Below are 23,312 nucleotides of genomic sequence, written 5' to 3'. Positions count from 1 at the left end.
GAATTGTTTTTTTTTTTCCTTTTTTTTTAATCTCTTTCCCGATCCTCGATTTTCATATCAAAAATTGTAACCGTAGTGGATGACTTTCTAGCCTTAGCGTTTCGCTTTAGCGGCAGGCTATTTTTGCGCATCAAGTTTGGGCTCCCACCTGCCTTGCCATTTGAGAGATCCACTATGCATGTCACGGACTCAGTTGCTCTCAACACGAGTCTCGAAAGTCTCCAGGCGAGACGAGGGACCAAGTCTAGTTGCGTTGGCTGTCTGCAGAGTGGTGACTGAGTGGGGCCAGAATTTACAAGTTCACAGTACTTTGCTTGACCATATCACCTTGATTGACTTGTCAATCGTTACTTCGATTCTCTTCATCAACTCGATACCTGGACACGCTACCTTCTCCCTGGTTCTCTTGCCCAGTTAACTCTTTCTCAATCTACACTCTGGGGGTGTGTTTCCTCGTTTTTTGAAGAGCCTCGTGCTATATGGTAGAAAGAGCTCCAGACACAAATGAGTTAAGGGTGATGCAGTGCATCTGACCAGCTCTCATACTGTTGTCGTTCTTGATTTAGACAGTCGATTGTCGCGGAGAGTCGCTGCTCGACCGGGACTCTTTCAAGATGGCTCATGGCAAAATTCTCTCGGTTAATCCCCTCTATGGGCCTTATTTGACGGAATATTGGTGGCAATATGTAAGTCAACTTTGCAGACCACATTCAAACCCGCGGACATGATCGAAGATCGAGAAATCGCGGCAGGGCCATTCAAACAACTAATGAAATACAGTTCATGATTGCTGTTATAGCAGCATGCGTCGCAATTGGACTTTCGCACATTGCTTGGTCGATCACGCTGAAGAGTATCAAATGGTACAAGGTGAGTAGGCCATTCATCTGGGATAAAATCTACCAATAGAGTGTCGAGAGTTGCTCCCTTTTTGCTTCATGTGCTAAATATTCCTCGTTACTTTAGTCGCGCCCGACGCCGGACATAATTCCCCCCGATGTCGCACAACGACTTCAACAACTGGCAAACCGAGAGCTGAACATATCTCGCACTTCAGCCGCCGGGAAGAAACCTGCGTCTTTCGGAGTATACTTGGGGAGCTTCAGCCAACCGTTGACGGCGGCGGAGGAAAAGCTGCTGAATCAGTGGGATGTGGTCATCGTGGATCCATTCGAAAAAGGCGTCCAAAGCGCGACTCTGAGCTCCAAGGACAGCCAAGTACTCGGTCGGATCGACATTGCCAAGATCCATGCTCCCGCGCAACCGGTTATGACCGTAGTCAAGAAAATCGAGGAGGCACTCGAGGGATGTTTCAGAAACAGCGGTTTCTCTGGCGTCGTCTTCGCCAATTGGGAAGAGAAATTGACCCCGGCCTTCTACGCGAAGCTCTTCGAGACCATTCGTGAGCTTGGACTGAACGTCTATCTGGAAACGCAAGCGCCCAAGTTTTTGAAGAACCGCAAGGCATTGCAAAATGAGGACGTTTCTGGTCTGGTCATTCGTAACGCCAGTATCATGCCAACCGGAGAAAAGCGCGACTACTTCCAGCTGGAACAGCTGCAGCCAACGATCAAGGCATTCGTTTCGGAGGCCTGCATGAGGGATTTCGTGGTGCTTGCCTGGGAGACTGTCGACAATGATGTATCCTTGTCTAATGCTATCGTGAGAAGATCGATTCTCTGGTGTGGATTTTACAGTGCTATCTCCTGGATCGGTCGCGAGGCATCTCTCTACGACTCTAAATTGAACATCCCGACCACGGAGCCTCTTCCAGCTTTCAGTTGGTTGAAGGAAGCAGACGTGATGAAGGTTCATGAGAAATGGCGAGCTAATCGTGATATCGCATCTTCCCCTCGGAAGGATACGGGATGGGATGCACTTCGACCCCTTCTGCCAGCTCTTGACAAGTTCCTTGACTCTGAGCAAACCTCAAACCAATCCGTCAAAAGTCCTTCCCTCCGCCTCAGAGAACCCCCGGAGTGGGTGGCACAGATCAAGTCATCGGGGCATCCTCTCTCAGTCTCAATGTCAGGACAACAATACGTGAACATGGGCTGCTTCCCCTTGGGATCCGACCCTACTCCGTTGGCTTTTGCGGAAATTCTTCAATCTCAGCAACGCCTGAAAGGACTGGAACTTCTTCATCCCGTACCCGCCACAAAGATCCAGAGCATTGGTCTGCTGATGCGTAATTTCCACGAGCATCTAGCCCGTTCATGCCAAGATGCGCCTCTTCTGGCTGCTATCCAGAACCTGTCGGAGATGGCGGCCGAGGGCTCATTGAAGGTGAATCTGGCGCTAGATTCCGGACTTAAAAAGACCTCCGACACCCGATTCTGGGCAGTCTTTGAGCAAGACGAGGACAGGTTTGAAGTTTTTGTTTCCAAAAACGCCCATGGTCTCGCGGGGACCGTCCTGCATACTTTCCTTTCTGGCAAAGGATTCTCTCGCCATGTCAGTTGCGAAACAGAGGTGGCGTTGGCACGGTGGTCAGAGGATTTCGCTCCGTCAACGCAACTTCCGCGCCGATTTGTGCAGGATATCGATGGGCTGAGTCCAGAGGAGCGACTTCTTCTTCTGCAGCACCTGTCGCTCACCGATGCTCACAGCGAAGTTACTGAAACCATTTGTGCCTATATCCAGCAACAACTCGTGGACGCTCCGTCTCTCGCCCAGCTAAGGGAGCTCAACTCTGTGGGCTACCTGGAGGGCTCTGCGAGCGCTGAAGAATTGATCGAAGATCGCCTGTCTTGGTATGAAGAGCAAGGCTGCGCGCGTCCGTCTTTCTCCACCTCTCTCGATCTTTTCCACCAGGTCGATGCCGTCTTCACTGAGATGCACAAGTATCACCGCGAAGATGAGCTCAGTGCCATCACGACTGGATTCTGCAACCTGGTCCAGAGCGGTGACTTTGACGCCTTTTTGGATATGCTGGCCCTCGCCCTGTTCTGCACAGCCAGAAAGAATGCTTTCGATGAGATCTACGCGGAAGTCACCGACCGAAATCCTCTATTCAACCAGCATTCTGACCAGGCTGCCGCTTTTGCTGAATCCTTCGCGCTGGGCTCCCGATGTGAGGCTTATTTCGGCGTCAATCCGAGTGTTTTCGGCAAGTTGTTGTCCGATCGTTTCCGCGCATACTATTCCAAGAATCAACCGCCTAGCTGGATCAATGGGGCTCCAGAGTTAGCCACATCCTATGCTGGTGCTCAGATTGATGTGAACCCAGAGGATAAGGCCAAGACCATGCCATCCTATCAAAGATTCACCTTCCTCAGTGTCTTTGCGATTCCTTCTCTGATTGATATCATCCTACTTACACTCATCGGCCGCGGACTATACCTCTCAGCCTACATGACGCATGCCGAGCAGGATAGTGCGACAATGGGCTTGATGATTTCTCTGCTCTTCTCTGGTGCGATCGGAACGATGATTGCTTGCGGTGGACCGTACTATCTCATCTCCATGGCCTTTGCTGCCGCCAACATGTTTGTCTTGATTCGCTTGATTGCGGGTATCGCGTTCACAGTGGCTGGTGGCTTGATTGGATTCATCGCCATCTCTGGTGTCAGGGGTGCACGCGCAGGTATCGTTTTTTATCTCTACCTGGTCGGGTTCACCCTCTACTTCTCCATCTTTGCTGCGCTCGCGAGTTTCAGTTATCCCGGCTCGTCATTTCTGTCCGGTCGCAAACCCATTATTTACTGCATTCCGGTCCTATTCTTGTCTCCGATCATTACGACGTTCACTGGCAGCGACTCCGCTGTCTACCTCGCCGTCATCTACGTCTTCAATGGGCTGCTACTTCTCAGCTTGCGCTCAACACTTTCCAAGTGGGTGACATGGTACCAGTCCATCAGACGTACCGACGACACGGAAGTTCGCAAATGGTACATCTCCGTCCACGGCAATAACAACGAGAAGGTTTTCGGCACCATGAGCGAACCTGCTGCTCTCAAATTGGCGCGGGACGCTCTTTTGAACGATATAATGGCCGAGAAGAATCGCCGGATGTTCACAAAGCCGACTACTGACCAGCTGGTCAAGGAGCTCGTTCGGGATTGGGAGTCTACAAACTTTCTTTTGGATTGGTATTGTCGCTATGCAGACGTCCCACGACCCATTCCGTTCAGTTCCGGTTGGAACATCCAGACAAAGGTCGCCCTCGACGTGCTCCGCAACTCACAAAAAGGTCTTCGTCTTCATAATGCCTTTGTGCATTGGCGTCAATCGAGCAAGGAAATCGGTTGCGGTATCCTTTACTTCCTCATCGCTCTGCTCGACAAGTGGATTCAACTTCTCAGCGGTGATCGCATTCTCGGACTGACTGCTTCTGTGAATGATGCTAATCGCATGGCTGTTGGATTCGCTCTAGCCTACTACCTTGTTGGTGCCGTGCTGATTGACGTGAAAGCCCAAGAGCTTCACGCGGCAATCGGCGGTGACAAACCCACTGCCGTCAAGTCTGCAAAGGAAATCCGAGCCATCCAAAAGAAGAGCATCGCGTTCCGCCGGAAGGTTTACTGGAAGACTCTGTACCGGTATCTGCTGTGGCATGTGTGGAGTCTTGCCTTCTCTACAACACTTGTCTGGGTGTTCCAGTATCGTCTGGAAGCCATGGGCATCTTCTTCTCCTACGTTTTCGCATATAGCGGCCTCATTTGGTTCCAGTATACCAAAATTTTCACTGGGCCTCATGCTCTAAAGCCGCTCCTTGTTGGTATCTGTGTTGGCTTGCCGCTAGGAATTGCACTTAAGGTTGCTTTCCCTACTTCACTGTACTCACAGATTATCGGTCTTGGGGTCGCTACTTGGATCATTGCCATTCTTACCTTCTTGAATGCCAAAATGGGGATGCCAAAGAAGGTAGATTCGCCTGTCGAGCTGGGTAAAACATTCCATGCTTTTACTACGCCTTGGGCGGACCCAGAATGGTCCCAGCAAGAGCTTCAGAGCTATTTCGAGAATGTGTCGCTCCTTCCGGCCGATTCGCGCTTCAGAGTGGATCCCAATGCCCATCCCGGCGTCGAGATCAAGAATGTCCTTCTGAACCGCAAGAAAGAGCTCCGAGTCGAGGAGGCGTTCCCCAACTCGGACGGCATCATTGATCAGGCTCTCGCGTCATGGGAGAACGGCGATATCAGTCTAGAACTTGTGGCGCATGGCTCCATGGGACCTGGTATCCGCGCTTTGAGCTGCAGTACCGGCGATCATCTCAAGATAGCAATCAGCGTGCGAGGACTTCACGATGAGCGACTCGATGTCAGCGCCAACTGTCAAATTATTGCGGAAACTCTGGTTCACTCTGTCGCTGAGATGATTATGGGTATTCCTCACGAATACGCAGGCTTGGCCGAAGTGATCATTTCAGGGGGTGTCACTCATACAGTGTCTCGAATGTTACGTGAAGAGGCAAACACCACTTCTGTCATGACGTGGGCGAAGAAGGAGCTCCTTCGGCAGCTATGTCTTGGCTTTGAACCAGACATTCACTGGGACAAACTACCTGCGGAAGTCCGAAAGGCGTTGCTGAATCGCTGTGTGGGAAGACCATGCGGTCTGCAGGACAGCGAACATCAATGGCTACAGAAGAGTCTCTGCCAATTCGACACCGAATATCTGGACGTTCATGTGGCGAGATGTAACCTTGGCGCAGCGATGGCAGTCAGCATCCTCGAGTACACACACCACGGCACTGGAGAATCAGCAATCCCTGCGGAGCCCCAGACAGCAGAATTTATCTCTTATGTTCCTCGAAAACTGCCGTTGCCCTTAACCTTGCTCAGATCACCAGCCAGCTATCTCTACCACAATTTAGGAACACTGGTGAAATTTGCCATGGTTGCCATGATCGCCGATCCTGAGTTTCAGAGAGAATTTGACCACGTCACGAAGACACTCCCGACGGTTGTCCGTGTGCCTGTTAATTTCCTCTTCAATTTGGTATGGGTTTATGGCAAGATTACGCAAGATATCGGTCTGTCTTTCTTCTTGTTCCATGGCCGAAAGAATGTCAAGCAGCTGTGGGACGAGACAAAGGGAATGACCATCCACCTCAAGAAGACCAGGGTTATCATTCGTGGACTCGATGGCACTTTCACGGCCTTCAGACACCAAGAGACAGATGGAGGCTTTAAAGTGTATCAATATTCTGGTGAACATAAGACCGAGCCCAAGGACAAGGAGGCCAGGACGCTCAAATACGTCAGCAGCTACACGAGCGAGATGCTGCTTCTCATCAAACAAGAGTTCAAGGACGGCAAACTGGTCAATGAATACCACTACGATTACCAAGCTCCGCTCAAGAAGGGTCTCAAGCTCGGCACATCTACCAAGTCGAGAATGCCTCTGGGTCGACGTTGTGTCCAAGGCGAGAACCACTTGCAGAGTATTCAATACAATTCCAAGGGTCTCGTCGAGAAGGGTTCTTACATGAAGGATGGAAATTTGATCCGGTTCCAATATCACTATCGAAAGAACCCACGCTTTGGTGACGAGCTTCTCCGAGCCGAGTTCTCATTGTCTCATATTACTTGCAATGTTGCCTGGTGCGCCCCTCCTCGTCGCAATCGCAACAAGGAGCACCGTTGGATTCCGCATACCAAGGTCACAGAAGCCACTTTTGTCCAGCAGGCAAGTGGCGACGTTTATGAAAGTCGCTGGCTCTACGATCACAAGTTCCACCCGACAATCTTTACCACTGTTAATGGTATGAAGGTCCAGACACCGCCCATGATCGAGAACGATTACCTGGGCGTGCTTGCCAAACCCACATATACCAGTTTTGCCAGCGACAACCCATTCTTCTACGTTGATAGTCTGCGTTCCAATGTCTTGACCAGAGCTCTGGGATGGAACAAGAAGCGATTTGCTGTTTCTACGTCTCGGTCTCGTTCACTAATGTGGAAGGCTTGGAAAGATCGCAATGACTTGGACGGAATTATCGTTCGCTGGATGGATGACCGCATTCTTCGCAAGGATGAAGTTCTCCGACCGTATTGGAGAAGCCGTGACTGGGGAAATCTTCGAGCCGCGAGAAAGTACATGGAGCTTCGTGCTGACGCAGTCATGGCAAGTGCGGATCTGGACAACAACATCTCCAGCTGGACGCCCCTTGCTGTCAAGATCAGTGACTTCTTCAACTTTGGCCCTGGAGGTGATGCAGTCGTGACCACGCGTTCGCGGGAAATCAGCTCAGACACCGAAGATACTCTTCATGTCATGGCTGCAGACAACGGTACCTGGCCTAACGAGGGTGGTGGTGTCTCTGCCTGTCGACGAGACATGATCAACTCTCTTCGCACAATCAAATGGCACATGATCTGTGAGTCTGCAAACGACTTTGGTGTTCCGAAGCATCAGACCGAGAAAAACGTGCAGTCACTCAAGGTCATTCCCTTGTGGGGATTGGACTTCATGACGCCGACCCACGGCCTGTTCAGCAACAAGCTGGACGCAGAAGTTGAGAACGTCACCTCGGCCAGCGAGTTCGACATTAAGATGAACTTTATTCCAATCTTGACAGCTTTGGTCAAGGGAGCTCGAGCCAATTATCTCTCCAAGGCCGACATCCAGCAGGCAACTCGAGCTCTGGTGAACCTCAACACCTACTTCCAAGAGTCACGTCACTGGTCGCAGGTCTGGAACAGCGAAGTGGTCAAGCAAAGCTGGCGAGATCTGTGGCTCACTCAGGAGATGCAAAATGCCACGCCGTCTTCGGAATGGCTGGACACTGAACTCCCTACTCTGGGTACACTCGATGTTGCTTTGGAGCTTTGGTACCGCTATCTGTTCATCTTCTCCATTCCCGTGCCAGACAAGATCCCCGGCGTCTTCCAAGCGTCGCATCACAGTGTCAGTGCATCTTACGGTGTCGTCTGTAAGATCAAGCGCAAGTGTACCCTGCAGATTTGGGATCACGCCATCGCATGGCGTGAGACTAACCTGTGTCTGTCATCGGCTCTTTGCAAGCTTTCACCCTTTGTCCGAAACGCCCTTCTTGGTCTGATGCGTATCACGTCCGCTCTGACCCTTCACCATGCGGATATCATCCTACCATGTGCAGACTTCTTCAACCCCGGTTGGGAAGTAGAGATCGGCACCTGTCAAGGCACGATCGAGCACCGCAATACTTTCCGTCGCAAGGTTGATCCTGTTGTCAACGGTATCACCGACATGCAAAAGTTCGCACCTGTCAAAGAGATCAAGTCTGAGCGCCCAACTGTGACAATGTTGTCTCACGTGTGGTATGCCAAGGATATCAAGATTGCTCTCCTCGCTGCCGATATTATTATCAACCAATGGAAGTTCGACGACTACCATCTCGATATTTACGGTGCCATTGACAAAGCCCCGACATACTCCACAGAGTGTCAAGAGATCATCGCTTCCAAGGGTCTTCGTGGACGCGTTACATTGCGAGGAACCGCCGACCCCATGAAGGTGCTGGAGAACACCTGGCTCTTCCTGAACTCCTCTCTGTCCGAAGGACTCCCACTGGCGCTGGGTGAAGCAGCTTTGACCGGAGCGCCCGTGGTCTGTACAGACGTCGGTGCCTCCCTGCGTGTGCTCAGCGACCCTGATGACTTCTCGCGCTTCAGTGCCGTCGTCGCCCCCAACGATGCCCACGCGCTGGCCAAGGCTCAAATCTCCTTGCTCGGTATGCTTGGAGAATGGAGCAAGTACAGCGATGACACCGAGCCTGCCCCTGTTTTGACCTCAGCACCCACCCGGGAAGAAGTCGAGGCAATCACACGACGCATGTACACCAAGAGTGAGCAGCGTCGCAAACTGGGAATGATGACGCGCAAGATCGTGCAAAAGTCCTTTAGCGGTGACCGATACCTGCGTGAGCACGAGCAGATGCTCTGGATTGGCAAGTCCGCCAAGATGATGGCCAGTCGCGCTGCAGGTGACCCCGTTGAGCCTTCGGACATTGCAGCTGCCGTGAACAACACCACAGTGGACGAGGAAATCATCACGATCCCCCGAAGCGCAGTTCATTCCTGGCGCTCGTCCGCGGCATCCAATATGTCCGACGTCTACAGCTCCGTCTCCAATTTCCCTCTGCGGGACATGCGTTCGCACTCGCGCGGCGTATCCAACCTATCTGCTGTCAGTCTCAGCCAGCTCTCTCTCTCCACAGATACCGAGTCGTTCGCGCGTCTCCCCGTTTTCGCTCCTCGCCAGACTCTTCTCCCCAATGTCAGCTCGAGCGGCCGCCAATCCCCCGGCCTTGTGCCCCCACAAAACTTCCGAGTCTCCTTTGGAGGACAGCAACGGCCTCAATCCTTCGCTCGGTCCATCTCAACGGCTGGCCGTGAGCAAGTACGAGGACTGCATCGGGAAGACTTGATGCAGTACCGCAATTCTGACGTCAGTCTGAACATGCGGGAGGACTTCCTTCGATCTCACCATGCCTCCATCCAATAGTGGCCCTGCACATACCTCTCTTCCACCTCCAACTTCTTACCAGGCCGGAGTTTTGTTTATACTTATTTTGTTTCTCATAGCGTTATATCCTCTTGGTTTGTCTCTGTTTTTTTTCTGCCAAAAAAGCATTCATGTGCTGGCCTCATACCTGCATATCCGGACTCTGATATCGTTTTATTTCTACCTGCATATCACCATCTTTTGGGATTACACATAGCGATGTTAATCATATAACCACATCTTTCAACTGGAAACATTCGCCCTTAGTATTTTTGTGACGTAATTCTGTATTATGGGGGGCCAGATGAAGGCCGAACAAGCTGAGATTCAATTATGACGCAAAAGAGAATGCGTGAGAGAAGACACGCTTCGCCAGCTTCCACGATGACTCCACCGGGGTCGGATTGGCAATGCGATGCCATTCGCCGTTGAATGCGTTGATGAGCCAGCTTGACAAGCCTAGATATTACACTTTAGTTCAGAGTTCTTGTTTCTGGTGTCCAAGGAAGGCGTGCTTACGTTCATATACGACGGTATGCGCATTGTGGAAGTAGATGCTGTGGTCAGAATCGGGGAACATCACCATATCCCAGTTGTCAATATTCTGTAGATTCATTCGGTCGAGCAATGTAAGCGTGTTCTGGTAGTGAACGTTATCGTCCGCCACTCCATGCATGATGAGGAACCGAGTATTCTCGCCTAGGGCTGTGATATCGCTGATTGTGGAATTGCTATATCCTTCGGGGTTATTCTGGGGCTTGTGCATGTAGCGCTCGGTATAGATGGAGTCTAAATGGGAAGTATTATATGGTTAGTAATAGAAACAGCAAAGGCAATGTCACAAAGTCTCGCGAGTCATTGCGTGGCTTACCGTAATATCTCCAGTCTGTCACTGGCGCCACAGCCATGCCATATTGGAAGGTTTCTCCGGCGTCTTGTTCAAGTACCTTCAAGGTCATGAAGCCACCGAAGCTCCATCCCCAGATTGCCAAACGAGTCTCATCCACGTAGGGCTTCTTTCTCCAGATCTTTGCAGTCTCGATCTGGTCGCGAGCCTCGTAGTAGCCAAGGTTGTCGCGAACAATGCATCGGGCCTTGCGACCGATAAAGCCGGTTCCACGTCCGTCGACCGTGACCACGATATAACCCAAGCTGGAGGCGACGTAGGCCTGGAAATCGACGGTGAACTTGCGGTCTACCGTCTGAGATCCGGGTCCGCCATATAAGTGGAACAGCACGGGGTATTTCTTCTTGGGGTTGAAATGTGGAGGGCGGCGTTCGACCACTTGAAGTTCAAACCCGTCGATTGTGACAGTGCTGTAGACCTCCGCTGGGAGAGCAAAGTCTTTAACTTGTTGAGTGAGCTCCTTGTTTTCTTCGATGATGATTTCCTTGGTCATTTTGTTGTCGCCGGTGCTGACTACGGCTTGCCAGGGCACCGCAGGCCCCTTGTAGCTTAAAAGGGCATATCCGGCGCCATCTGAAAATGAGACATCATAATATCCAGGCTTAGAGGTGTCGGTCAGAGCACGGAGATCGGAGCCATCAAGCTTGATTTGATACACGTGTCGCTGGGTTGGTCCTTCTTTGGTGCCGACAAAGTAGACCAGACCTTTCTTCAGATCAACGGAGGTGGGGGCTTGAACCACCTCCCAGTGCCCGGAAGTGAGCATTACAGGCTCTGAACTATCCAGGGGGGAGAAGTATGCCAGGTGGTCGAAACCATCGTGGACGACGGTGTCGACATATCCAGGATCTGGTCGGCCATTTTCAGGATCAGCTGGAATGACCCAAGTGGACTGTGAGGGCTCGACCCAGCCACCATCCAGGGCCGCAATATCTGTCGACCGAACAAGTTTCGCACTCCGAGATTGAGCATCCACTAAAAATATTTTCACAACATCGCTCTCGCGGTTTGTCTCACGGATCAACACCTTGTTTCCGGGGGCCCAGACAACCTCAATAATAATCCGATCGTTGTCCACGAAGTCTTCCGGCATCACGATCGTGAACAGCTCGTCCTTTTCGACGTCGTAAAATCGAAGATTGACGATCGGGTTGGGGGCACCGGCCTTGGGATACTTGATTTGTCGGACTTCAGGATAGTTCTCCAGACCGGCTGGAGGACTCGTGCCAGAGGGACGATGAAGGAAGTACTGCACGGGATACTCGGGGACGTCTGTCTCGTTGGTACGCAGCATGGCAATGAATTTGCCGTCCAGGGACCACCACGTTGCCCCATTACCTGACAAAACCTCTTCTTCATATACCCAATCTGGCACGCCGTTGAACACATCCTTGCCGCCGTCTGTGGTGATTGGAATGGCCTTGGCAGATGAGAGTTTGCGCAAGTAGACGTTGTTCTCCCAGACAAAGACGACCGCATCCGATTCCGGAGACCACCAAGCCAACTGAATGCGACCGGTGTGGTTTTCTGGATCCAAGGCCTCGGCGGTCTGAGTTGCCACGTCGAAGATCCAATAATTTCCATAGTACGAGTGTCGCCAATTCGACTTATAGTCAGACAGGACGAGGACCTTCTCATGGTTCGGGCTCACCCAGATCCGAGACGCAGTGACGGGGGTAGTGCCGACCAGGAATCTCGAAGTCTTCATCAGTACTTTCGCATTCGAGCCGTCAGATCCATCTTTGCGGTCCCGGATATCTTCAATCCGCAAATACCCATCTTTGTCTTCACCTTGCTCGATCAAGAGTCCGTCTTCGCCGTTTGGTCCGGCCGTCCACGCAATTGCATGCGACTGGGGCAACCACTGGCCCATAAGCACTTGTTTCAGCGTCACGGGCTTTCCATAGCTGGTACCCCCCGTGGCAGAGTCCGGCTCGTGCACTTCGATCTGAGAATGCGAGGATACCGCCGCTGCTGGATTGCGTCCCTGGACGAGAAAGGCGACAAACGCAACGATCCAGCCGCTGGCCATCACCACGCAGACGAGAAGACCCAATAAACACCAGCGACGACCAGAGACTGCTCTCGTCTTTGTCGTGGCCGAGTGCAGGAAGGGCTCATCGCTTTCCGGTTCAGCGCCATCTTCCAGATCTCGGTATCGTTGATCCTCTCCACCGGCGGCCGCGAACTCGCCCTTGTGAGCATCGATAAAGGCTGCGGAGGCGATCGAGAGCCCCGAGTCCGAGGACGAGTGAGATGCGGTAGAGCCCAACCGCGGTCGGTTTAGTGGTACGGTCTCTGGGACCTCACCTTCGTCAAGCTTCCCCATGATCGTGAACTGTCTGGGGGAAAGTCACGGACGAGCTGGTCACGAGTACCTCGCAATCGGGCGTCCGATCTTATCAGCGGGAGTGTGGAGTCGAGTCTCCAAAGTGCTCAATCAGCCAATGACGTCCCGAACGTCGATCTTGAGACTGTCGAGGGCTCTGCTCTGGAAAGGGTTACACAAGCTGAAGGGGAGATTGTGCTCGATTGATCTTGACAGAGATATATGCAGGTGAGAAAGTTCATTTTCGGAGCTCAAATAGCTACAGGTAAAATTCATTTCATTGCCAATCACTAATAATATCACTCGGAGGGTGAGAGGGGGCTGAAGCTAGCCGTGAGTTGGGGGCAGACAAAGCTCGCTATTGAGTCCCCAAAACGGAATAACTGCTTCCCTATTCAACACCCTTTTGGGTAATATCAGAGGCACACTCCCATGAGCCGATTTGTTGCCTCTCCTTGACATGGCCATGCTGGTCTTGATGGAGGTTGTGCACTTCCGACTCCCTAGGGGGGGTTCTTGGGGGGTCGCAAAGCTACAGCAGCTCCCTGAATCTACTTTTCGGGTTCTGCTTTATTTGCGGAAAAGAGATGCGGCACGAGGCATTTGTTGAGAGAGAATGGAAAACAGCAGGCAGAGGAGAATCTTGCGACTGAGAAAAAATATAACTTATCTACTTGCCTCCAGATAAAAAGGGGAGGTACCGTATCCATAAGTTCTGGTACTATCATACTTGGCGGCCTTTGAAAGAGCCCCTGACGAATACGAGAGAAATATTCACACGAGTCTACTACCTAAGATTGGATTAGCTAGGGGTCACTAAGTATCGTGGCATTAGTCTCTGGGTTTCGCTCCATAGGTAAGAAGCACTTGACATCACTCGCCGCGATCACTCACGTTGCGAGGTCTGAACGATAGAGAGGGTTGTGGGTTCTGCGGATTTGACTATCGTGCGGCATGGGCCGCAACGTAAAGAATCCCAAAAAATCCTATTGAACATCATGAAATAAAAATCCGCTTGCCTCTCACAAGTTTACTGCTTCTTGAATCCATTCAACGAGGTCCACCCATTCGGTGGGAACTTGACCCTCGAGTGGTTGCAGGATTCCCAAAACTAGTCTGCGTCCCGAGCCCCTGGCAAACCATTTTCTTGACATCAGATGCATACCTAGGCCGTGAAAAAGCAGCATGATCCGAGCTATCCAGTCTTCCTGTTTCACCAGTTCCAGGAAAGCATCCCCGATTTCGATGGGCCAGGATATACTGTCTTCTGTAGGCCAACCCTCGATAGCCTTACGAAGCAGGTTGTGAGTGCTTTGATAAATCTCCAGGTGTGGACTGCGGAGTGCATCAAGGGTTTTCCGAAATCCATGAAGTTTCTCTAACGTGGTCCTGTTCACGTCATTTGGCTGGTGTCTTTGTCTAAACACAGAGTCAAAGACTTCACACACTTACTGGTGTAATTCAACCATCCGAGGGTCCTCACTAGGAGACAATGTCAGCTGAAATGTCTGGCCAACTGCAAAGAGGCATAAAGACGTACCCATCTTTTGATACCGCTTTTTCCTTTTTCTTCTCCCGGAGGATCCAAAAATCGATACTGGTCTGTTCCTTGCCATGATAGATCTGGAGAAAGAGAACGGCAGTACCACTCAAGAAGGATCGCATGGTGAGAATGTCACGCAATGGGTCCACAGGATCACCTCCTCCTTGAATCCCCGGAGAGGCAGTGACAAAAATTAGATTTAGGACCGAGCAACTGAACAGAGCCTCGCAATTCTGCTCGCTAGCTTCTAGATGTTGACGCAATCCATTAATGGCGGAATTATGGTAGGTCAACGCAATTTCAAGCCAGTGCGACGAGCGCTCAGCCTCTAATGATGCCAGGTGTAAGGTAGCAACTGCTAGAAATCCGTTGAGGACATAACTGTGATTTGTTGCAATGCGAGGGACGACCATCTGCCAGAACTCTCGGTCGATTTCATCTTTGATGAACGTGGGACTTGTCACTAAAAGGGCATGGTGAAACAGCCGCATCTCTTCGAGTCTGGGAAGGTGCGGAGCGTTTGCAAATGGGCTCAAGGTAGCAGATACAGAGCGAACACTTGCTGGTTGTGAAGCCTTTATGGTAGACTTTCGCCTTGGGGGAGGAGAAACATAGGTGCATGTCAGTTCTCGTTTCACACAGAGACCGCACGTGGGCTGCTGCTCATCACACTACATAAAGCAATTAGCATTGAACCTTGTCCTACAAATGTGATCCGGGATGGATGGGGATAAGCAGCCAGCGTATGGTTCTCTCACCTTGACATGCCGTTCTTTACACTGAACGCAGCCTTTGCGTGATTTTGTGTGACAACGACGTGGCATTTTGGATTCGCAGTAGGAAACGAGCATATAGAATGTACAAATGTAGCAGGTAAATACTCGAGCTGGCACGCACAGGCAGCCGTATCAAGCAAAATGTGTTTAGCTATCAGTGACTATTTGGTAACACCAAGCAACCCGATACGGGAGGGCTCCCTGAGCGCTTGAGAGGACATACTCTTAAAGAAGAAGCGGTAATCCAAGTGGTTTGATATGATTCACGCTCAGCTTACAGGCTAACGGTGCAGTGGCTGCTGACCGCCTGCCCTACACTGCCAGTAGGACTAGGAGGTACCGTGTCATCGTACTAATGAGACGCGGTTTATGAGGTACCTACAATGTAGGGGGTCGGGAGACAAGAACAGCGCTCAAATAGAGATAGCACGAACCTGCTCATACACTGCAGCAGTACACCCTGAGTTGACCCTCAACGACCTGCTCTTCAAACTGATTCAATACTCATAACTAACGTTCAGGACAGTTACTTCCTATCTTTTGTCTATTGTTCGGTTGTTACTGATACTCTCTACGAAAAAGCATTCTCGCTTCTCTTTTTGCCAAGCTATCCGAAGATGGAATGACCATGATTTATTCAGTACAGTTCATTTTTTGGTTTGTAATTACTCGTCACGTTCACCGCCGGTTCATCGTCCAGCTTAGAGCGGCAGTCGCTGCATGATGTTTTTACCGCGACAAAGCAATGTCATCAATTCTCATGATCATCTTCACCGTCTCGGCGGCCAGCTCGATAGCGCTTGTGCTAACCAGCAGGGGCTGCAAGATGTTCTCCTCGGTGATGTCATCCTTGACACCACCGCTGCGAATGCTGACACCAGCATTGTGCTGACCCTGAGCGTGACGGTGACGCAGGTCAGTCACAACCTTGATGGAGTTAAGGCCGGCGTTCTCCGCGAGTGTGGTGGGGATCACTTCCATCGCATCTGCAAAAGCCTTCCAGCAAATAGCCTCAGTGCCAGTCAGCTCACGAGCTCGCATGGCAAGTGTATGAGCAACCTCAATTTCGGGGGCACCACCACCAGCAATCATAGCGCGCTTCTTCACCAGACAGCGAATGACACAGAGCGCATCGTGGAGGGAGCGCTCAGCCTCATCGAGAATGAGACTATTCGCACCACGAGCAACAATGGAGACAGTCTGGTTGTTAACGGCACTGGGCTGTTGCTTGATGCCTGTGATCTTGACGTAGCGGGCTCCAGAGGCCTGGACTTCTTCCACAAGATCGGCGGTACCCAGCTTGTCCTCGGTGAAAGAGTCGACATTGGCCACTGGCTTGCAGCCGAGAGTCTTGCAAAGGAATTCCACCTCATCGCGCTCGATGTCCTTGATGGCCAGAATCTTCAGGCGTGAAAGGAAGTGCAGGGACAGGTCATTGACAGCATCTCGAAGAATAGACTTCTGAATGAGGAGCACATTGCACTTGGTCTTCTGGATCTTCTTGACCATGTTCAACAGGTACTGGCGCTCTTCCTTCAAGATCTTGTCCATCTGACGATAATCGTTCACAACGATTTGATTCTCCATCTGCGTACGTTGTCAGCAAAACAGCATTGACTTACACCATCATCTGAAAGGCACATACGTCTGGCTTGGGCGGACTCAGCTGGAATTGAATGAGTCCTATCCGAGCCTTCTCAATTCTTGTAGGTCCACCGCTGCTCTTAATGACAGGCTGGTTCAACACCAAGCCATCAATCATTTCACTATCCTCGATAGTACCTCCGACTTTCTTCACAATGCGAATGTTGCGCAGATCGACATTCTCAGCTGTCTTGGGGTCAACAACCTTGAGCACGGAGTCAACGGCCATCGGACCCAGCAGACTGGAGTGTTGAGAAACGATCTTCGAGGAGAGGGAGGTCGAGGCGGCTTGGAGGAGGGTAGCACGGTCGGTGAGATTGATAGGGCGCGACATGTTGTGGAGGATCTCAACAGCGGCACCGGCAGCACGCTGGAAGGATTCGGAAATAACTGTGGGGTGAATACCCTTGGAAAGCAGCTTTTCAGCGGCACCCAGCAGGCTACCGGCAATGACGACAACTGATGTAGTACCATCACCGGCTTCGACATCTTGTGCGGCACTGAGGTCAACCAGCATACGAGCAGCTGGGTGCATCACGCTCATGTCCCTCAACATGGTGTTTCCATCATTGGTCTAAGGCGGGGTTAGTCGGAGCGAGCGTCGAACCCGACAAGAAAGCGGTGCACGTACGATAATCGTGTTTCCCTTGGGAGTTTGAATCTGGACAGCTGTTAGTATTCTCTCGTCGCAATGCCCAAGAATCAAACGCTTTCGCAACGTACCATCTTATCCATGCCCCTGGGTCCCAAAGACTATTTTGCCCGTTAGCCCCTCATTCCGGTCCCCTCGATTTCAGTCGGAAGAGCATACCGTGCGAATGGCGTCGGCGACAGCTGTAGTAACTTAGCATCAGACTATTCACAATCTTGGAACATGCTCACTTACCCCGGGCTGCGAGGATATTAGATTGCCGCACCGCCATGGGCTTCTCCTTATCCTGTGTGTATTTTCAGCAACCGATTCGCACAAATTGAGTGTCGACGATCGTACCTTGAAAGCAGCATTACCACCTCCCTGGGCCATTGCGGTGGCCATCTTGACTGTCAAAAATCTTAATGGAACCGGTAGATTAGTTCAATAGGGGAATTCGAGGTAGCGCTTGGTGGAGGGACACAGGAAATTCTGCGAGGTGCTGGGGCGGTGATGAAGCTTGGCATTGATTAGTGAGTTCCGTTCCGGACGGGAGCTTCGACTACCGCAGCTCTCTGCTACATCACTAGTCTAACCCATCTACGCCTGCCAGCCTTCTCTACTCGTCGTCCCGTGAACTCTCAGGGACACCAACCATCGACAGTTCATTTCAAAAGGGAACTTTATCTTTGCCCTGTTTCTCATCGATTATCTCTCGCTCTCCTACTTTGTCAGCTCCGGGCTGCCGACACTTGCATCATGCCTAGCGCCACGGGAGCCAACTGGGAGAAGTACCAGAAGAACTATGCGGATGACGAGGAGCCAGAGAAGAAGATCACACCTCTTACGGAAAGGTACGACTCCTAGCTTTGGTCTATTGAGGTGCATCTCGGCGAAGAATAACAGTGTTGGAATGAATTCTAACTCTCATCCCCGTTAGCGACATCGCAGTACTGAAGACCTATGGCGCGGCGCCATACGCAAATGCCCTGAAGAAACTCGAGAAAGATATCAAGGACAAACAAGCAAGCGTGAACGAGAAGATTGGCGTCAAGGTGATTACCCGGTCCTATGTGCCGCCATAACTTAGGTTGCCAGTGAAGCTGACACGCCCTCAGGAATCCGACACGGGTCTCGCGCCTCCCCATCTTTGGGATGTTGCCGCCGACCGGCAACGAATGGCCGAAGAACAGCCGCTCCAAGTGGCTCGTTGCACAAAGATTATTCAGGATGAGAAAGATTCCGACAAGAGCAAATATGTGATCAACGTGAAACAGATCGCCAAGTTCGTAGTGAACCTGGGAGAGCGCGTCAGCCCAACGGATATCGAAGAAGGCATGCGAGTTGGGTAAGTCGACGCAATTGAAGTCTCGGTCCCCTGAATTACCCGCCCTTGCTGATCTTGTTTGGCATAGTGTCGACCGGAACAAGTACCAAATTATGCTACCACTCCCGCCCAAAATCGATCCCAGTGTTACGATGATGACGGTCGAGGACAAGCCCGATGTCACTTATGGTGACGTGGGTGGATGCAAGGAGCAGATCGAGAAGCTACGGGAGGTCGTCGAAATGCCGCTCCTATCACCGGAGCGATTTGTGAACCTCGGTATTGATCCGCCCAAAGGTGCACTTCTCTACGGTCCTCCAGGAACTGGAAAGACGCTTTGTGCTCGTGCTGTTGCCAACCGAACCGACGCGACTTTTATCCGTGTCATCGGCAGTGAGTTGGTGCAGAAGTACGTTGGTGAAGGTGCCCGAATGGTGCGTGAGTTGTTCGAAATGGCCCGTACCAAGAAGGCTTGCATCATTTTCTTCGACGAGATTGACGCTGTTGGTGGTGCGCGATTCGATGATGGCGCTGGTGGTGACAACGAAGTTCAACGTACCATGCTGGAACTGATTACCCAGCTGGACGGTTTTGATGCTCGCGGTAACATTAAGGTCATGTTCGCAACTAACCGACCTTCGACTCTCGATCCCGCTCTGATGCGTCCCGGTCGTATCGACCGTAAGATTGAATTTTCTCTACCAGACGTGGAGGGTCGTGCCAACATTCTCCGCATTCATGCGAAGAGCATGTCTGTTGAGCGGGATATTCGGTGGGAGTTGATTTCCCGGCTGTGTCCCAACGCTACCGGTGCCGAGTTGCGCAGTGTTGCGACCGAAGCTGGCATGTTTGCGATTCGTGCACGGAGAAAGGTTGCCACAGAAAAGGACTTCCTCGCATCAGTGGAGAAGGTCATCAAGGGCAACCTCAAGTTCAACTCGACGGCAACATACATGCAATACAATTAGAGAGATTTGGGCAGACCACTAGTTTTCTTTCCAGCACAAGCCTGGCGGTTGAATTCAGCCATGCAGATTGTTATTCCTTTTTTAATTAAAGCCGCAGGAACAAGTGTCCGAATTTGTATAATCGACAGGGGCGCAAAATGCGGCGGATGTAGGATGGTCTTTGGCTTTGACCTTTCCATTTCCTTACACTAGCACACATTGTACGGTGGCGTCTTTTTTTTACGGTCCACTGCACATCTAAAGAACGTGAAATTGCCCGGGTCAGGTTTAATCTCATTATCAATCCATATCCGCCACTGCTTTCGATGGGTACTCGAACAGGAACATAGCATATTTTGCGTCATGTGATACACCCCGATATGGTTTGGTGGGCAGATCGGTGGTACATATCGAATCGGTCTGAGCCAAAAGTGAAGTCAGACAGATCGCTTGTTATCTGAGATCGAGATTTTGAGATCGGCACCCGTCTGGCCAGTTGTCAGTCCAAAGCTAGGCTCAGCGGGATCTTTCCCATCATATCCAGCTGGTGAGGTGATGGACGTGCTGCTTAGTTCGATTGATAGAAATGATACCCGACCATGTGGAATTACGATCATTGCGCATACTCGTAAATGCAACTTGTAGTAAAATACCATACTGAGTGGATAAACACTTCCGACCTTCTTACCGTCGAGCTCCGATCAGATGGTCACGAGAATGATGTGACGTTTGTACTGTCTTCTGCCCGTCACGGCCGAGACAGATGGCGAGTCACGTGGGTAAAGCCAATCACGGACAAGCGGCTGCCCGAGGCTTTACCAGAACTGCTTTCCTTTGCAGATCTTCTGATTGGGCAGATCGGCCCCGGTCCTGCCCGTCGGCAAGTGAGAAGTGCCTTATGTCAGCGTCAACCGCCAACCGCAACCCGATCGCCAGAGGAGTCGTATCCTGAAATCAGCACCTTCCCTCCTCCAATTCTGCCGACCCATTCCCTCTCTTTCACACTCACACACCGAGTGCCGGTGCTCGTATACCATTCTTGAGGATTTCTTATATTCAGTGTTCTTCTGATCCGTCATCATGAGCTTCTTGGGCTCGCGGAGCTTGGCTCCCGCCAACAAGGTGTGTCCACGATGAGGGAATCTGTCTGTGGCCTGGCATGACCAGTCTTTACTGATCATTGATCTCTTGGGATTTAGGTCTCTCGTATTTTACGGGATCAGAGACGTCTTTTCTCCTCATCACGACCCGCTGGTACGCATTCGCTTGGCCTTTTCACAACAAAGTCCGTCCACGATTCACTAACTCGATCCCGTTTCGGCAGCTCGGCTCTGGACTCCCGGCCCTCTGCGCGCGAAGGCCGCCGAAGGCTTGATCTCTGAGAAGTACCCCGTCATCGTAAGTGGAATTGGTCGGACAGATTCTTTAAACGTCCGGCGATAAATGAAACTGACGAGTGCAGGATCACGAATACGATGCCGTCGTGGTTGGCGCCGGTGGTGCCGGTCTTCGTGCTGCCTTCGGTTTGGCCGAGGCTGGCTTCAACACTGCCTGTGTCTCCAAGCTTTTCCCCACTCGCTCTCACACTGTTGCCGCCCAGGGTGGTATCAATGCAGCTCTTGGAAAGTAGGTTTTGGCATTCATGATAATAATTCTTTTCTCGCGTGGGGTTTGGACACTGACCTTTCAAAGTATGCACGAGGACGACTGGAGATGGCACATGTACGATACCGTTAAGGGTTCGGATTGGCTCGGTGATCAAGATGCGATTCACTACATGACTCGTGAGGCTCCCGCCTCTGTGCGCGAGCTGGAGGGCTACGGTTGCCCTTTCTCCCGTACTGAGGATGGCCGTATCTACCAGCGTGCTTTCGGTGGTCAATCGAAGGAGTTTGGTAAGGGTGGTCAGGCCTACCGATGCTGCGCTGCCGCCGATCGTACCGGTCACGCTCTGCTTCACACTCTCTACGGCCAGTCGCTGCGCCACAACACCAACTACTTCATTGAGTACTTCGCTCTCGACTTGCTGATGGAGGATGGCGAGTGCCGCGGTATCATCGCCTACAACCAAGAGGATGGTACTCTGCACCGTTTCAAGGCCCACCACACTGTTCTTGCCACCGGCGGTTACGGACGTGCCTACTTCAGCTGCACATCGGCGCACACTTGTACTGGTGACGGTATGGCCATGGTCGCCCGTGCCGGTCTTCCTAACCAGGATCTGGAGTTCGTTCAGTTCCACCCTACCGGTATCTACGGTGCTGGATGCCTGATCACCGAGGGTTCTCGTGGTGAGGGCGGTTATTTGCTCAACTCCGAGGGTGAGCGTTTCATGGAGCGATATGCCCCCACCGCCAAGGATCTGGCTTCCCGTGACGTTGTGTCCCGCTCCATGACCCTTGAGATCCGTGAGGGCCGTGGTGTCGGACCTGAGAAGGACCACATCTACCTCCAGCTGAGCCACTTGCCTGCTGAGCTGCTCCACGAGCGTCTGCCTGGTATTTCGGAGACCGCCTCCATCTTCGCTGGTGTTGATGTCACCAAGCAGCCTATCCCCGTCCTGCCCACTGTTCACTACAACATGGGTGGTATCCCTACCAAGTACACCGGTGAGGTCGTGGACGTTGACGAGAATGGCAACGACCGCGTTGTTCCCGGTCTCTACGCCTGTGGTGAGGCCGCCTGTGTCTCAGTCCACGGTGCTAACCGTCTCGGTGCCAACTCTCTGCTCGACCTGGTCGTCTTCGGTCGTGCCGTCTCTCACCGTGTCCGTGACATTGCCTCTCCTGGCAAGCCCCACAAGGAGCTTGCCTCCGATGCCGGTGCTCAGTCCATCAAGGATCTTGACTTCGCCCGCACCGCCGAGGGCCCCAAGTCCACCCACGAGATCCGCAGCGCCATGCAGAAGGCTATGCAGACTGATGTCTCTGTGTTCCGTACCCAGGAGAGCTTGGACGAGGGTGTCAAGCGTGTGAACGAAATCGACCAGTGGTATGAGCAGGTTGGTACCAAGGACCGCAGCATGATCTGGAACTCCGATCTTGTTGAGACCCTTGAACTCCGTAACCTCCTGACTTGCGCGTAAGTAGTCCTCAACTATTTGGCATTTTGGGGGAATATCTTGACTAACATTCATTGTACAGTACCCAAACCGCCGTGGCTGCCTCCAACCGTAAGGAGTCTCGTGGTGCTCACGCCCGCGAGGACTACCCCGAGCGTGATGACGAGAACTGGATGAAGCACACTCTCACCTGGCAGAAGAAGGCTCACGGCAATGTTGATCTCAGCTACCGTGCTGTGGAGGCCAACACTCTTGATGAGAACGAGTGCAAGCCTGTTCCTCCCTTCAAGCGTGTTTACTAAGATCGCCATTGTATGAGGATACCACGGAAGCGTTTCCTGACGATCGAAAGAGTGATCTCAGTCTTACATCGTATATCTGAAAGAGACTCGGGGACTCATCGCGGCGTCGAGGTTGGAGTCCATGAAAAGAGCATGTTTTTGTTTATTTGACAGTGTGTTATCTATTCTCCTGTATAGCCATATTATCTCTATTTTTTTTCTTTTTCCTTTGTTGCCAAGCTCATCGGCGAATCGTTCGTGTACTCAGCCCTTTCAGCCATGTCTTCTGTTTCTTGACATCTCCGTTTCCATCAAGAGCTGTCGAATAAACATCCTTCAAAATTTTCCACGTGCTTTCTTATCTTTGAAGCATCACACACCGCAAAGATCTGGGCAGCTTCATTCCTGGAAGACCCCTCTCCTCTAAGAGGTCA

The 23,312-nt window shown here is 51.7% G+C and overlaps 6 protein-coding genes across 6 annotated transcripts; 3 read left to right on the top strand and 3 right to left on the bottom strand.

Moving 5' to 3' along the window:
- Positions 1 to 614: 614 nt before the first annotated feature.
- POX_g08992 (uncharacterized protein) lies at positions 615 to 9,432 on the top strand (the record flags this gene model as incomplete). The annotated part of the gene is made up of 3 exons (XM_050117758.1): positions 615 to 686; positions 781 to 870; positions 967 to 9,432. 3 exons carry the CDS (start codon positions 615 to 617, stop codon positions 9,430 to 9,432), a joined length of 8,628 nt encoding a protein of 2,875 aa, XP_049965902.1.
- Positions 9,433 to 9,763: 331 nt separating this feature from the next.
- POX_g08991 (putative dipeptidyl-aminopeptidase B) lies at positions 9,764 to 12,668 on the bottom strand (the record flags this gene model as incomplete). Its single annotated transcript, XM_050117757.1, has 3 exons — positions 9,764 to 9,891; positions 9,952 to 10,221; positions 10,304 to 12,668. The coding sequence occupies 3 exons, from the start codon at positions 12,666 to 12,668 to the stop codon at positions 9,764 to 9,766; spliced, it is 2,763 nt and encodes a 920-aa protein (XP_049965901.1).
- A 1,022-nt stretch (positions 12,669 to 13,690) lies between these two features.
- On the bottom strand, positions 13,691 to 15,035 carry POX_g08990 (uncharacterized protein; the record flags this gene model as incomplete). Its single annotated transcript, XM_050117756.1, has 5 exons — positions 13,691 to 13,779; positions 13,834 to 14,057; positions 14,121 to 14,150; positions 14,209 to 14,882; positions 14,970 to 15,035. 5 exons carry the CDS (start codon positions 15,033 to 15,035, stop codon positions 13,691 to 13,693), a joined length of 1,083 nt encoding a protein of 360 aa, XP_049965900.1.
- A 681-nt stretch (positions 15,036 to 15,716) lies between these two features.
- Positions 15,717 to 17,667, bottom strand: POX_g08989 (T-complex protein 1 subunit delta; the record flags this gene model as incomplete). Its single annotated transcript, XM_050117755.1, has 7 exons — positions 15,717 to 16,574; positions 16,633 to 17,205; positions 17,263 to 17,292; positions 17,355 to 17,384; positions 17,443 to 17,465; positions 17,518 to 17,569; positions 17,623 to 17,667. 7 exons carry the CDS (start codon positions 17,665 to 17,667, stop codon positions 15,717 to 15,719), a joined length of 1,611 nt encoding a protein of 536 aa, XP_049965899.1.
- Positions 17,668 to 18,021: 354 nt separating this feature from the next.
- POX_g08988 (26S proteasome regulatory subunit 7) lies at positions 18,022 to 19,557 on the top strand (the record flags this gene model as incomplete). Its single annotated transcript, XM_050117754.1, has 4 exons — positions 18,022 to 18,116; positions 18,203 to 18,317; positions 18,381 to 18,610; positions 18,678 to 19,557. 4 exons carry the CDS (start codon positions 18,022 to 18,024, stop codon positions 19,555 to 19,557), a joined length of 1,320 nt encoding a protein of 439 aa, XP_049965898.1.
- A 1,059-nt stretch (positions 19,558 to 20,616) lies between these two features.
- On the top strand, positions 20,617 to 22,899 carry POX_g08987 (putative succinate dehydrogenase [ubiquinone] flavoprotein subunit; the record flags this gene model as incomplete). Its single annotated transcript, XM_050117753.1, has 6 exons — positions 20,617 to 20,658; positions 20,736 to 20,790; positions 20,861 to 20,934; positions 20,999 to 21,162; positions 21,229 to 22,617; positions 22,680 to 22,899. 6 exons carry the CDS (start codon positions 20,617 to 20,619, stop codon positions 22,897 to 22,899), a joined length of 1,944 nt encoding a protein of 647 aa, XP_049965897.1.
- Positions 22,900 to 23,312: the final 413 nt, after the last annotated feature.

Source organism: Penicillium oxalicum, chromosome VII, assembly GCF_001723175.1.
Source record: "Penicillium oxalicum strain HP7-1 chromosome VII, whole genome shotgun sequence".
NCBI lineage: Eukaryota > Fungi > Ascomycota > Eurotiomycetes > Eurotiales > Aspergillaceae > Penicillium > Penicillium oxalicum.
The sequence above is the reverse complement of the archived record's forward strand: the minus strand, read 5'-3'. Positions and strand labels throughout refer to the sequence as shown.